Source organism: Anomaloglossus baeobatrachus, unplaced genomic scaffold (genome assembly GCF_048569485.1).
Source record: "Anomaloglossus baeobatrachus isolate aAnoBae1 unplaced genomic scaffold, aAnoBae1.hap1 Scaffold_360, whole genome shotgun sequence".
Lineage (NCBI taxonomy): Eukaryota > Metazoa > Chordata > Amphibia > Anura > Aromobatidae > Anomaloglossus > Anomaloglossus baeobatrachus.
The window spans coordinates 31,293-48,010 of NW_027442955.1; the positions used below are offsets into that span (position 1 = coordinate 31,293).

Consider the following 16,718-nt stretch of genomic DNA (forward strand, 5'->3'; position numbering starts at 1 on the left):
CCATAGTGGGTGCAATATCAGCCACATTACAGTCACATGACCTATATATCATTATCTGCTGGAAGGTCCATAGTGGGTGTAATATCAGCCACATTACAGTCACATGACCTATATATCATTATCTGCTGGAAGGTCCATAGTGGGTGTAATATCAGCCACATTACAGTCACATGACCGATATATCAATATCTGGTGGAAGGTCCATAGTGGGTGTAATATCAGCCACATTACAGTCACATGACCAATATATCAATATCTGCTGGAAGGTCCATAGTGGGTGCAATATCAGCCACATTACAGTCACATGACCAATATATCAATATCTGCTGGAAGGTCCATAGTGGGTGTAATATCAGCCACATTACAGTCACATGACCAATATATCATTATCTGCTGGAAGGTCCATAGTGGGTGTAATATCAGCCACATTACAGTCACATGACCAATATATCAATATCTGCTGGAAGGTCCATAGTGGGTGTAATATCAGCCACATTACAGTCACATGACCGATATATCAATATCTGCTGGAAGGTCCATAGTGGGTGTAATATCAGTCACATTACAGTCACATGACCAATATATCAATATCTGCTGGAAGGTCCATAGTGGGTGCAATATCAGCCACATTACAGTCACATGACCGATATATCAATATCTGCTGGAAGGTCCATAGTGGGTGCAATATCAGCCACATTACAGTCACATGACCGATATATCAATATCTGCTGGAAGGTCCATAGTGGGTGCAATATCAGTCACATTACAGTCACATGACCAATATATCAATATCTGCTGGAAGGTCCATAGTGGGTGCAATATCAGTCACATTACAGTCACATGACCAATATATCAATATCTGCTGGAAGGTCCATAGTGGGTGCAATATCAGCCACATTACAGTCACATGACCAATATATCAATATCTGCTGGAAGGTCCATAGTGGGTGTAATATCAGCCACATTACAATCACATGACCGATATATCAATATCTGCTGGAAGGTCCATAGTGGGTGCAATATCAGCCACATTACAGTCACATGACCGATATATCAATATCTGCTGGAAGGTCCATAGTGGGTGTAATATCAGCCACATTACAGTCACATGACCAATATATCAATATCTGCTGGAAGGTCCATAGTGGGTGTAATATCAGCCACATTACAGTCACATGACCAATATATCAATATCTGCTGGAAGGTCCATAGTGGGTGTAATATCAGTCACATTACAGTCACATGACCGATATATCAATATCTGCTGGAAGGTCCATAGTGGGTGTAATATCAGCCACATTACAGTCACATGACCTATATATCAATATCTGCTGGAAGGTCCATAGTGGGTGTAATATCAGCCACATTACAGTCACATGACCAATATATCAATATCTGCTGGAAGGTCCATAGTGGGTGCAATATCAGTCACATTACAGTCACATGACCAATATATCAATATCTGCTGGAAGGTCCATAGTGGGTGCAATATCAGCCACATTACAGTCACATGACCGATATATCAATATCTGCTGGAAGGTCCATAGTGGGTGCAATATCAGCCACATTACAGTCACATGACCGATATATCAATATCTGCTGGAAGGTCCATAGTGGGTGTAATATCAGCCACATTACAGTCACATGACCAATATATCAATATCTGCTGGAAGGTCCATAGTGGGTGTAATATCAGTCACATTACAGTCACATGACCGATATATCAATATCTGCTGGAAGGTCCATAGTGGGTGTAATATCAGCCACATTACAGTCACATGACCTATATATCAATATCTGCTGGAAGGTCCATAGTGGGTGTAATATCAGCCACATTACAATCACATGACCGATATATCATTATCTGCTGGAAGGTCCATAGTGGGTGCAATATCAGCCACATTACAGTCACATGACCTATATATCAATATCTGCTGGAAGGTCCATAGTGGGTGTAATATCAGCCACATTACAGTCACATGACCAATATATCAATATCTGCTGGAAGGTCCATAGTGGGTGTAATATCAGCCACATTACAATCACATGACCGATATATCAATATCTGCTGGAAGGTCCATAGTGGGTGCAATATCAGCCACATTACAGTCACATGACCTATATATCATTATCTGCTGGAAGGTCCATAGTGGGTGCAATATCAGCCACATTGCAGTCACATGACCTATATATCATTATCTGCTGGAAGGTCCATAGTGGGTGCAATATCAGCCACATTACAGTCACATGACCTATATATCAATATCTGCTGGAAGGTCCATAGTGGGTGTAATATCAGCCACATTACAGTCACATGACCAATATATCAATATCTGCTGGAAGGTCCATAGTGGGTGTAATATCAGCCACATTACAATCACATGACCGATATATCAATATCTGCTGGAAGGTCCATAGTGGGTGCAATATCAGCCACATTACAGTCACATGACCTATATATCATTATCTGCTGGAAGGTCCATAGTGGGTGCAATATCAGCCACATTGCAGTCACATGACCTATATATCATTATCTGCTGGAAGGTCCATAGTGGGTGCAATATCAGCCACATTACAGTCACATGACCTATATATCAATATCTGCTGGAAGGTCCATAGTGGGTGTAATATCAGCCACATTACAGTCACATGACCGATATATCAATATCTGCTGGAAGGTCCATAGTGGGTGTAATATCAGCCACATTACAGTCACATGACCTATATATCAATATCTGCTGGAAGGTCCATAGTGGGTGTAATATCAGCCACATTACAGTCACATGACCGATATATCAATATCTGCTGGAAGGTCCATAGTGGGTGCAATATCAGCCACATTACAGTCACATGACCGATATATCAATATCTGCTGGAAGGTCCATAGTGGGTGCAATATCAGCCACATTACAGTCACATGACCTATATATCATTATCTGCTGGAAGGTCCATAGTGGGTGCAATATCAGCCACATTGCAGTCACATGACCTATATATCATTATCTGCTGGAAGGTCCATAGTGGGTGCAATATCAGCCACATTACAGTCACATGACCTAAATATCAATATCTGCTGGAAGGTCCATAGTGGGTGTAATATCAGCCACATTACAGTCACATGACCAATATATCATTATCTGCTGGAAGGTCCATAGTGGGTGTAATATCAGCCACATTACAGTCACATGACCGATATATCAATATCTGCTGGAAGGTCCATAGTGGGTGTAATATCAGCCACATTACAGTCACATGACCTATATATCAATATCTGCTGGAAGGTCCATAGTGGGTGCAATATCAGCCACATTACAGTCACATGACCTATATATCAATATCTGCTGGAAGGTCCATAGTGGGTGTAATATCAGCCACATTACAGTCACATGACCGATATATCATTATCTGCTGGAAGGTCCATAGTGGGTGCAATATCAGCCACATTACAGTCACATGACCGATATATCATTATCTGCTGGAAGGTCCATAGTGGGTGTAATATCAGCCACATTACAGTCACATGACCTATATATCAATATCTGCTGGAAGGTCCATAGTGGGTGTAATATCAGCCACATTACAGTCACATGACCAATATATCATTATCTGCTGGAAGGTCCATAGTGGGTGCAATATCAGCCACATTACAGTCACATGACCGATATATCAATATCTGCTGGAAGGTCCATAGTGGGTGCAATATCAGCCACATTACAGTCACATGACCAATATATCAATATCTGCTGGAAGGTCCATAGTGGGTGTAATATCAGCCACATTACAGTCACATGACCTATATATCATTATCTGCTGGAAGGTCCATAGTGGGTGCAATATCAGCCACATTACAGTCACATGACCTATATATCAATATCTGGTGGAAGGTCCATAGTGGGTGCAATATCAGCCACATTACAGTCACATGACCTATATATCATTATCTGCTGGAAGGTCCATAGTGGGTGTAATATCAGCCACATTACAGTCACATGACCTATATATTAATATCTGCTGGAAGGTCCATAGTGGGTGTAATATCAGCCACATTACAGTCACATGACCAATATATCAATATCTGCTGGAAGGTCCATAGTGGGTGCAATATCAGCCACATTACAATCACATGACCGATATATCATTATCTGCTGGAAGGTCCATAGTGGGTGTAATATCAGCCACATTACAGTCACATGACCGATATATCAATATCTGCTGGAAGGTCCATAGTGGGTGTAATATCAGCCACATTACAATCACATGACCGATATATCAATATCTGCTGGAAGGTCCATAGTGGGTGTAATATCAGCCACATTACAGTCACATGACCGATATATCAATATCTGCTGGAAGGTCCATAGTGGATGCAATATCAGCCACATTACAGTCACATGACCTATATATCAATATCTGGTGGAAGGTCCATAGTGGGTGTAATATCAGCCACATTACAGTCACATGACCGATATATCAATATCTGCTGGAAGGTCCATAGTGGGTGCAATATCAGCCACATTACAGTCACATGACCAATATATCAATATCTGCTGGAAGGTCCATAGTGGGTGCAATATCAGCCACATTACAGTCACATGACCTATATATCAATATCTGCTGGAAGGTCCATAGTGGGTGCAATATCAGCCACATTACAGTCACATGACCAATATATCAATATCTGCTGGAAGGTCCATAGTGGGTGCAATATCAGCCACATTACAGTCACATGACCGATATATCACTATCTGCTGGAAGGTCCATAGTGGGTGTAATATCAGCCACATTACAGTCACATGACCAATATATCAATATCTGCTGGAAGGTCCATAGTGGGTGTAATATCAGCCACATTACAGTCACATGACCAATATATCAATATCTGCTGGAAGGTCCATAGTGGGTGCAATATCAGCCACATTACAGTCACATGACCGATATATCATTATCTGCTGGAAGGTCCATAGTGGGTGCAATATCAGCCACATTACAGTCACATGACCAATATATCAATATCTGCTGGAAGGTCCATAGTGGGTGTAATATCAGCCACATTACAGTCACATGACCGATATATCAATATCTGCTGGAAGGTCCATAGTGGGTGCAATATCAGCCACATTACAGTCACATGACCAATATATCAATATCTGCTGGAAGGTCCATAGTGGGTGTAATATCAGCCACATTACAGTCACATGACCGATATATCAATATCTGCTGGAAGGTCCATAGTGGGTGCAATATCAGCCACATTACAGTCACATGACCTATATATCAATATCTGCTGGAAGGTCCATAGTGGGTGTAATATCAGCCACATTACAGTCACATGACCAATATATCAATATCTGCTGGAAGGTCCATAGTGGGTGTAATATCAGCCACATTACAGTCACATGACCGATATATCAATATCTGCTGGAAGGTCCATAGTGGGTGTAATATCAGCCACATTACAGTCACATGACCGATATATCATTATCTGCTGGAAGGTCCATAGTGGGTGTAATATCAGCCACATTACAGTCACATGACCGATATATCAATATCTGCTGGAAGGTCCATAGTGGATGTAATATCAGCCACATTACAGTCACATGACCAATATATCATTATCTGCTGGAAGGTCCATAGTGGGTGTAATATCAGCCACATTACAGTCACATGACCGATATATCATTATCTGCTGGAAGGTCCATAGTGGGTGCAATATCAGCCACATTACAGTCACATGACCTATATATCATTATCTGCTGGAAGGTCCATAGTGGGTGCAATATCAGCCACATTACAGTCACATGACCTATATATCAATATCTGCTGGAAGGTCCATAGTGGGTGCAATATCAGCCACATTACAGTCACATGACCTATATATCATTATCTGCTGGAAGGTCCATAGTGGGTGCAATATCAGCCACATTACAGTCACATGACCTATATATCAATATCTGCTGGAAGGTCCATAGTGGGTGTAATATCAGCCACATTACAGTCACATGACCAATATATCATTATCTGCTGGAAGGTCCATAGTGGGTGTAATATCAGCCACATTACAGTCACATGACCGATATATCAATATCTGCTGGAAGGTCCATAGTGGATGTAATATCAGCCACATTACAGTCACATGACCAATATATCATTATCTGCTGGAAGGTCCATAGTGGGTGTAATATCAGCCACATTACAGTCACATGACCGATATATCATTATCTGCTGGAAGGTCCATAGTGGGTGCAATATCAGCCACATTACAGTCACATGACCTATATATCATTATCTGCTGGAAGGTCCATAGTGGGTGCAATATCAGCCACATTACAGTCACATGACCGATATATCAATATCTGCTGGAAGGTCCATAGTGGGTGTAATATCAGCCACATTACAGTCACATGACCAATATATCATTATCTGCTGGAAGGTCCATAGTGGGTGTAATATCAGCCACATTACAGTCACATGACCTATATATCAATATCTGCTGGAAGGTCCATAGTGGGTGCAATATCAGCCACATTACAGTCACATGACCTATATATCAATATCTGCTGGAAGGTCCATAGTGGGTGTAATATCAGCCACATTACAGTCACATGACCAATATATCAATATCTGCTGGAAGGTCCATAGTGGATGCAATATCAGCCACATTACAGTCACATGACCAATATATCAATATCTGCTGGAAGGTCCATAGTGGGTGTAATATCAGCCACATTACAGTCACATGACCAATATATCAATATCTGCTGGAAGGTCCATAGTGGGTGTAATATCAGCCACATTACAGTCACATGACCTATATATCAATATCTGCTGGAAGGTCCATAGTGGGTGCAATATCAGCCACATTACAGTCACATGACCTATATATCATTATCTGCTGGATGGTCCATAGTGGGTGTAATATCAGCCATATTACAGTCACATGACCTATATATCATTATCTGCTGGAAGGTCCATAGTGGGTGTAATATCAGCCACATTACAGTCACATGACCTATATATCAATATCTGCTGGAAGGTCCATAGTGGATGCAATATCAGCCACATTACAGTCACATGACCAATATATCATTATCTGCTGGAAGGTCCATAGTGGGTGTAATATCAGCCACATTACAGTCACATGACCTATATATCAATATCTGCTGGAAGGTCCATAGAGGGTGTAATATCAGCCACATTACAGTCACATGACCGATATATCAATATCTGCTGGAAGGTCCATAGTGGATGCAATATCAGCCACATTACAGTCACATGACCTATATATCAATATCTGCTGGAAGGTCCATAGTGGGTGTAATATCAGCCACATTACAGTCACATGACCAATATATCAATATCTGCTGGAAGGTCCATAGTGGGTGCAATATCAGCCACATTACAGTCACATGACCGATATATCATTATCTGCTGGAAGGTCCATAGTGGGTGTAATATCAGCCACATTACAGTCACATGACCGATATATCAATATCTGCTGGAAGGTCCATAGTGGGTGTAATATCAGTCACATTACAGTCACATGACCTATATATCAATATCTGCTGGAAGGTCCATAGTGGGTGTAATATCAGCCACATTACAGTCACATGACCTATATATCATTATCTGCTGGATGGTCCATAGTGGGTGTAATATCAGCCACATTACAGTCACATGACCTATATATCAATATCTGCTGGAAGGTCCATAGTGGGTGTAATATCAGTCACATTACAGTCACATGACCTATATATCAATATCTGCTGGAAGGTCCATAGTGGGTGTAATATCAGCCACATTACAGTCACATGACCTATATATCATTATCTGCTGGAAGGTCCATAGTGGGTGTAATATCAGTCACATTACAGTCACATGACCGATATATCAATATCTGCTGGAAGGTCCATAGTGGGTGCAATATCAGCCACATTACAGTCACATGACCAATATATCAATATCTGCTGGAAGGTCCATAGTGGGTGTAATATCAGTCACATTACAGTCACATGACCGATATATCAATATCTGCTGGAAGGTCCATAGTGGGTGTAATATCAGCCACATTACAGTCACATGACCAATATATCATTATCTGCTGGAAGGTCCATAGTGGGTGTAATATCAGTCACATTACAGTCACATGACCGATATATCAATATCTGCTGGAAGGTCCATAGTGGGTGCAATATCAGCCACATTACAGTCACATGACCAATATATCAATATCTGCTAGAAGGTCCATAGTGGGTGCAATATCAGCCACATTACAGTCACGTGACCAATATATCATTATCTGCTGGAAGGTCCATAGTGGGTGTAATATCAGCCACATTACAGTCACATGACCTATATATCATTATCTGCTGGAAGGTCCATAGTGGGTGCAATATCAGCCACATTACAGTCACATGACCAATATATCAATATCTGCTGGAAGGTCCATAGTGGGTGCAATATCAGCCACATTACAGTCACGTGACCAATATATCATTATCTGCTGGAAGGTCCATAGTGGCTGTAATATCAGCCACATTACAGTCACATGACCTATATATCATTATCTGCTGGAAGGTCCATAGTGGGTGTAATATCAGTCACATTACTGTCACATGACCTATATATCAATATCTGCTGGAAGGTCCATAGTGGGTGTAATATCAGCCACATTACAGTCACATGACCGATATATCATTATCTGCTGGAAGGTCCATAGTGGGTGTAATATCAGCCACATTACAGTCACATGACCGATATATCAATATCTGCTGGAAGGTCCATAGTGGGTGCAATATCAGCCACATTACAGTCACATGACCAATATATCAATATCTGCTGGAAGGTCCATAGTGGGTGCAATATCAGCCACATTACAGTCACGTGACCAATATATCATTATCTGCTGGAAGGTCCATAGTGGGTGTAATATCAGCCACATTACAGTCACATGACCTATATATCATTATCTGCTGGAAGGTCCATAGTGGGTGCAATATCAGCCACATTACAGTCACATGACCAATATATCATTATCTGCTGGAAGGTCCATAGTGGGTGTAATATCAGCCACATTACAGTCACATGACCGATATATCAATATCTGCTGGAAGGTCCATAGTGAATGTAATATCAGCCACATTACAGTCACATGACCTATATATTAATATCTGCTGGAAGGTCCATAGTGGGTGTAATATCAGCCACATTACAGTCACATGACCAATATATCATTATCTGCTGGAAGGTCCATAGTGAATGTAATATCAGCCACATTACAGTCACATGACCTATATATTAATATCTGCTGGAAGGTCCATAGAGGGTGTAATATCAGCCACATTACAGTCACATGACCTATATATCAATATCTGCTGGAAGGTCCATAGTGGGTGTAATATCAGTCACATTACAGTCACATGACCAATATATCAATATCTGCTGGAAGGTCCATAGTGGGTGTAATATCAGTCACATTACAGTCACATGACCTATATATCAATATCTGCTGGAAGGTCCATAGTGGGTGCAATATCAGTCACATTACAGTCACATGACCTATATATCAATATCTGCTGGAAGGTCCATAGTGGGTGTAATATCAGTCACATTACAGTCACATGACCAATATATCAATATCTGCTGGAAGGTCCATAGTGGGTGCAATATCAGCCACATTACAGTCACATGACCTATATATCAATATCTGCTGGAAGGTCCATAGTGGGTGTAATATCAGCCACATTACAGTCACATGACCAATATATCATTATCTGCTGGAAGGTCCATAGTGGGTGTAATATCAGTCACATTACAGTCACATGACCTATATATCAATATCTGCTGGAAGGTCCATAGTGGGTGTAATATCAGTCACATTACAGTCACATGACCTATATATCAATATCTGCTGGAAGGTCCATAGTGGGTGTAATATCAGTCACATTACAGTCACATGACCAATATATCAATATCTGCTGGAAGGTCCATAGTGGGTGTAATATCAGTCACATTACAGTCACATGACCTATATATCAATATCTGCTGGAAGGTCCATAGTGGGTGTAATATCAGTCACATTACAGTCACATGACCAATATATCATTATCTGCTGGAAGGTCCATAGTGGGTGTAATATCAGTCACATTACAGTCACATGACCAATATATCATTATCTGCTGGAAGGTCCATAGTGGGTGTAATATCAGCCACATTACAGTCACATGACCAATATATCAATATCTGCTGGAAGGTCCATAGTGGGTGTAATATCAGCCACATTACAGTCACATGACCAATATATCATTATCTGCTGGAAGGTCCATAGTGGGTGTAATATCAGCCACATTACAGTCACATGACCAATATATCATTATCTGCTGGAAGGTCCATAGTGGGTGTAATATCAGTCACATTACAGTCATATGACCTATATATCAATATCTGCTGGAAGGTCCATAGTGGGTGTAATATCAGCCACATTACAGTCACATGACCTATATATCAATATCTGCTGGAAGGTCCATAGTGGGTGTAATATCAGTCACATTACAGTCACATGACCAATATATCAATATCTGCTGGAAGGTCCATAGTGGGTGTAATATCAGTCACATTACAGTCACATGACCTATATATCAATATCTGCTGGAAGGTCCATAGTGGGTGTAATATCAGTCACATTACAGTCACATGACCAATATATCAATATCTGCTGGAAGGTCCATAGTGGGTGTAATATCAGTCACATTACAGTCACATGACCTATATATCAATATCTGCTGGAAGGTCCATAGTGGGTGTAATATCAGCCACATTACAGTCACATGACCTATATATCAATATCTGCTGGAAGGTCCATAGTGGGTGTAATATCAGTCACATTACAGTCACATGACCAATATATCAATATCTGCTGGAAGGTCCATAGTGGGTGTAATATCAGTCACATTACAGTCACATGACCTATATATCAATATCTGCTGGAAGGTCCATAGTGGGTGTAATATCAGTCACATTACAGTCACATGACCTATATATCAATATCTGCTGGAAGGTCCATAGTGGGTGCAATATCAGCCACATTACAGTCACATGACCAATATATCAATATCTGCTGGAAGGTCCATAGTGGGTGTAATATCAGCCACATTACAGTCACATGACCGATATATCATTATCTGCTGGAAGGTCCATAGTGGGTGCAATATCAGCCACATTACAGTCACATGACCTATATATCAATATCTGCTGGAAGGTCCATAGTGGGTGTAATATCAGCCACATTACAGTCACATGACCGATATATCAATATCTGGTGGAAGGTCCATAGTGGGTGCAATATCAGCCACATTACAGTCACATGACCGATATATCATTATCTGCTGGAAGGTCCATAGTGGGTGTAATATCAGTCACATTACAGTCACATGACCTATATATCATTATCTGCTGGAAGGTCCATAGTGGGTGTAATATCAGCCACATTACAGTCACATGACCTATATATTAATATCTGGTGGAAGGTCCATAGTGGGTGTAATATCAGTCACATTACAGTCACATGACCGATATATCATTATCTGCTGGAAGGTCCATAGTGGGTGTAATATCAGTCACATTACAGTCACATGACCAATATATCATTATCTGCTGGAAGGTCCATAGTGGGTGTAATATCAGCCACATTACAGTCACATGACCAATATATCATTATCTGCTGGAAGGTCCATAGTGGGTGTAATATCAGCCACATTACAGTCACATGACCGATATATCAATATCTGCTGGAAGGTCCATAGTGGGTGTAATATCAGCCACATTACAGTCACATGACCTATATATCAATATCTGCTGGAAGGTCCATAGTGGGTGTAATATCAGCCACATTACAGTCACATGACCAATATATCAATATCTGCTGGAAGGTCCATAGTGGGTGTAATATCAGTCACATTACAGTCACATGACCTATATATCAATATCTGCTGGAAGGTCCATAGTGGGTGTAATATCAGTCACATTACAGTCACATGACCAATATATCATTATCTGCTGGAAGGTCCATAGTGGGTGTAATATCAGCCACATTACAGTCACATGACCGATATATCAATATCTGCTGGAAGGTCCATAGTGGGTGTAATATCAGTCACATTACAGTCACATGACCTATATATCAATATCTGCTGGAAGGTCCATAGTGGGTGTAATATCAGTCACATTACAGTCACATGACCAATATATCAATATCTGCTGGAAGGTCCATAGTGGGTGTAATATCAGCCACATTACAGTCACATGACCGATATATCAATATCTGCTGGAGGGTCCATAGTGGGTGTAATATCAGCCACATTACAGTCACATGACCAATATATCAATATCTGCTGGAAGGTCCATAGTGGGTGCAATATCAGCCACATTACAGTCACATGACCAATATATCAATATCTGCTGGAAGGTCCATAGTGGGTGTAATATCAGCCACATTACAGTCACATGACCTATATATCATTATCTGCTGGAGGGTCCATAGTGGGTGCAATATCAGCCACATTACAGTCACATGACCGATATATCAATATCTGCTGGAAGGTCCATAGTGGGTGCAATATCAGCCACATTACAGTCACATGACCTATATATCAATATCTGCTGGAAGGTCCATAGTGGGTGTAATATCAGTCACATTACAGTCACATGACCTATATATCAATATCTGCTGGAAGGTCCATAGTGGGTGCAATATCAGCCACATTACAGTCACATGACCTATATATCAATATCTGCTGGAAGGTCCATAGTGGGTGTAATATCAGCCACATTACAGTCACATGACCTATATATCAATATCTGCTGGAAGGTCCATAGTGGGTGTAATATCAGCCACATTACAGTCACATGACCGATATATCAATATCTGGTGGAAGGTCCATAGTGGGTGTAATATCAGCCACATTACAGTCACATGACCTATATATCATTATCTGCTGGAAGGTCCATAGTGGGTGTAATATCAGCCACATTACAGTCACATGACCAATATATCAATATCTGCTGGAAGGTCCATAGTGGGTGTAATATCAGTCACATTACAGTCACATGACCTATATATCAATATCTGCTGGAAGGTCCATAGTGGCTGTAATATCAGTCACATTACAGTCACATGACCGATATATCAATATCTGCTGGAAGGTCCATAGTGGGTGTAATATCAGCCACATTACAGTCACATGACCTATATATCAATATCTGCTGGAAGGTCCATAGTGGGTGTAATATCAGTCACATTACAGTCACATGACCAATATATCATTATCTGCTGGAAGGTCCATAGTGGGTGTAATATCAGCCACATTACAGTCACATGACCGATATATCAATATCTGCTGGAAGGTCCATAGTGGGTGTAATATCAGTCACATTACAGTCACATGACCTATATATCAATATCTGCTGGAAGGTCCATAGTGGGTGTAATATCAGTCACATTACAGTCACATGACCAATATATCAATATCTGCTGGAAGGTCCATAGTGGGTGTAATATCAGCCACATTACAGTCACATGACCTATATATCAATATCTGCTGGAAGGTCCATAGTGGGTGTAATATCAGTCACATTACAGTCACATGACCAATATATCAATATCTGCTGGAAGGTCCATAGTGGGTGTAATATCAGTCACATTACAGTCACATGACCTATATATCAATATCTGCTGGAAGGTCCATAGTGGGTGTAATATCAGTCACATTACAGTCACATGACCAATATATCAATATCTGCTGGAAGGTCCATAGTGGGTGTAATATCAGCCACATTACAGTCACATGACCTATATATCAATATCTGCTGGAAGGTCCATAGTGGGTGCAATATCAGCCACATTACAGTCACATGACCTATATATCAATATCTGCTGGAAGGTCCATAGTGGGTGTAATATCAGCCACATTACAGTCACATGACCAATATATCATTATCTGCTGGAAGGTCCATAGTGGGTGCAATATCAGCCACATTACAGTCACATGACCGATATATCAATATCTGCTGGAAGGTCCATAGTGGGTGTAATATCAGTCACATTACAGTCACATGACCAATATATCAATATCTGCTGGAAGGTCCATAGTGGGTGTAATATCAGCCACATTACAGTCACATGACCGATATATCAATATCTGCTGGAAGGTCCATAGTGGGTGCAATATCAGCCACATTACAGTCACATGACCGATATATCAATATCTGCTGGAAGGTCCATAGTGGGTGCAATGTCAGCCACATTACAGTCACATGACCAATATATCAATATCTGCTGGAAGGTCCATAATGGGTGCAATATCAGCCACATTACAGTCACATGACCGATATATCAATATCTGCTGGAAGGTCCATAGTGGGTGTAATATCAGCCACATTACAGTCACATGACCGATATATCATTATCTGCTGGAAGGTCCATAGTGGGTGCAATATCAGCCACATTACAGTCACATGACCGATATATCAATATCTGCTGGAAGGTCCATAGTGGGTGTAATATCAGCCACATTACAGTCACATGACCGATATATCAATATCTGCTGGAAGGTCCATAGTGGGTGTAATATCAGCCACATTACAGTCACATGACCAATATATCAATATCTGCTGGAAGGTCCATAGTGGGTGTAATATCAGCCACATTACAGTCACATGACCAATATATCAATATCTGCTGGAAGGTCCATAGTGGGTGCAATATCAGCCACATTACAGTCACATGACCAATATATCAATATCTGCTGGAAGGTCCATAGTGGGTGCAATATCAGCCACATTACAGTCACATGACCTATATATCAATATCTGCTGGAAGGTCCATAGTGGGTGTAATATCAGTCACATTACAGTCACATGACCAATATATCATTATCTGCTGGAAGGTCCATAGTGGGTGCAATATCAGCCACATTACAGTCACATGACCAATATATCAATATCTGCTGGAAGGTCCATAGTGGGTGTAATATCAGTCACATTACAGTCACATGACCGATATATCAATATCTGCTGGAAGGTCCATAGTGGGTGTAATATCAGCCACATTACAGTCACATGACCGATATATCACTATCTGCTGGAAGGTCCATAGTGGGTGTAATATCAGCCACATTACAGTCACATGACCAATATATCAATATCTGCTGGAAGGTCCATAGTGGGTGCAATATCAGCCACATTACAGTCACATGACCGATATATCAATATCTGCTGGAAGGTCCATAGTGGGTGCAATATCAGCCACATTACAGTCACATGACCGATATATCAATATCTGCTGGAAGGTCCATAGTGGGTGCAATATCAGCCACATTACAGTCACATGACCTATATATCAATATCTGCTGGAAGGTCCATAGTGGGTGCAATATCAGCCACATTACAGTCACATGACCGATATATCATTATCTGCTGGAAGGTCCATAGTGGGTGTAATATCAGCCACATTACAGTCACATGACCAATATATCAATATCTGCTGGAAGGTCCATAGCGGCACCCCACAATGCCGGACATACCCCACCTCATGGCGGAGACGAGCGGCCGCAGCCCTTCTCTTGGTGCCTCGTCTCCGAGCTTAAGAAAGAGAGGGCACAAGTTGAAATATCCAGAAGCGGGGCTCGATCTTCCTGTGCTCTTGTGGATGGGGGGACAGGGACGCCCCAGCCAATCAGCACACATTAATGCATGGACAGAGACCACAGCTCCACCGGACCAGCATGGACCACCTGCCTCAGCCTGTGTCATTGTTATGGGGGTCTCTGGGGCATGAAGGGCATTTATCGGATATGGACCCTGCAAGGTTCCAGACATAGAGGGCACGAAGCACAGGACTGCAGAGGGTCTGGTGTGACTAGGGTGGGGGGTCTGGTGTGACTAGGGTGGGGGGTCTGGTGTGACTAGGGTGGGGGGTCTGGTGTGACTAGGGTGGGGGGTCTGGTGTGACTAGGGTGGGGGGTCTGGTGTGACTAGGGTGGGGGGTCTGGTGTGACTAGGGTGGGGGGTCTGGTGTGACTAGGGTGGGGGGTCTGGTGTGACTAGGGTGGGGGGTCTGGTGTGACTAGGGTGGGGGGGTCCTCGTCAGTAGTGGTCCGGCAGGCGGGTCGCTGTGGTTTGGTGGCTGTGGACCCCGGGTGCAGTGTTACCCACCCCGCTGTAGTTTGGCAATAGTCACGTCCAGTCCAAAGCTGATGGTGGCCATACTGATTCCCAGCAAGAACAGGAAAATCCAATCTTCTCCAAATCGTTGCAGCGCCCTCCGCAGCACCTCGCCCACAGCTACAACACAAAAGCCAGGATGAGCTGACGCAGTATAATGGTCACTGATCTATTATAACAATATAAAGTGTCTGCACACTAATGGTAGAACGGAATCCTGATGTGCGGCTCACAGAGACATTCACCGGAGACCGAGAACGGCAAGAGGGCAGCATGAGGGAGGCTGGAGGGCAGCATGAGGGAGGCTGGAGGGAGGCAGGAGGGTGGCTGGAGGGAGGCAGGAGGGAGGCTGGAGGGCAGCATGAGGGAGGCTGGAGGGCAGCATGAGGGAGGCTGGAGGGAGGCAGGAGGGTGGCTGGAGGGCAGCATGAGGGAGGCTGGAGGGCAGCATGAGGGAGGCTGGAGGGAGGCAGGAGGGTGGCTGGAGGGAGGCAGGAGGGAGG

General features: G+C 42.2%; 1 protein-coding gene across 1 annotated transcript in view; it reads right to left on the reverse strand.

The window, feature by feature from the left end:
- The window catches only part of LOC142273205 (chloride channel protein ClC-Kb-like), a gene marked incomplete at its 3' end in the record, with an annotated part of 44,952 nt that extends 28,647 nt beyond the window's left edge, over positions 1-16,305 (reverse strand). Inside the window, exon 1 of the mRNA XM_075332523.1 lies at positions 16,207-16,305. Coding sequence (XP_075188638.1) covers positions 16,207-16,258 — 52 coding nt within the window. The remainder of the gene's footprint in view (positions 1-16,206) is intronic.
- Positions 16,306-16,718: the final 413 nt, after the last annotated feature.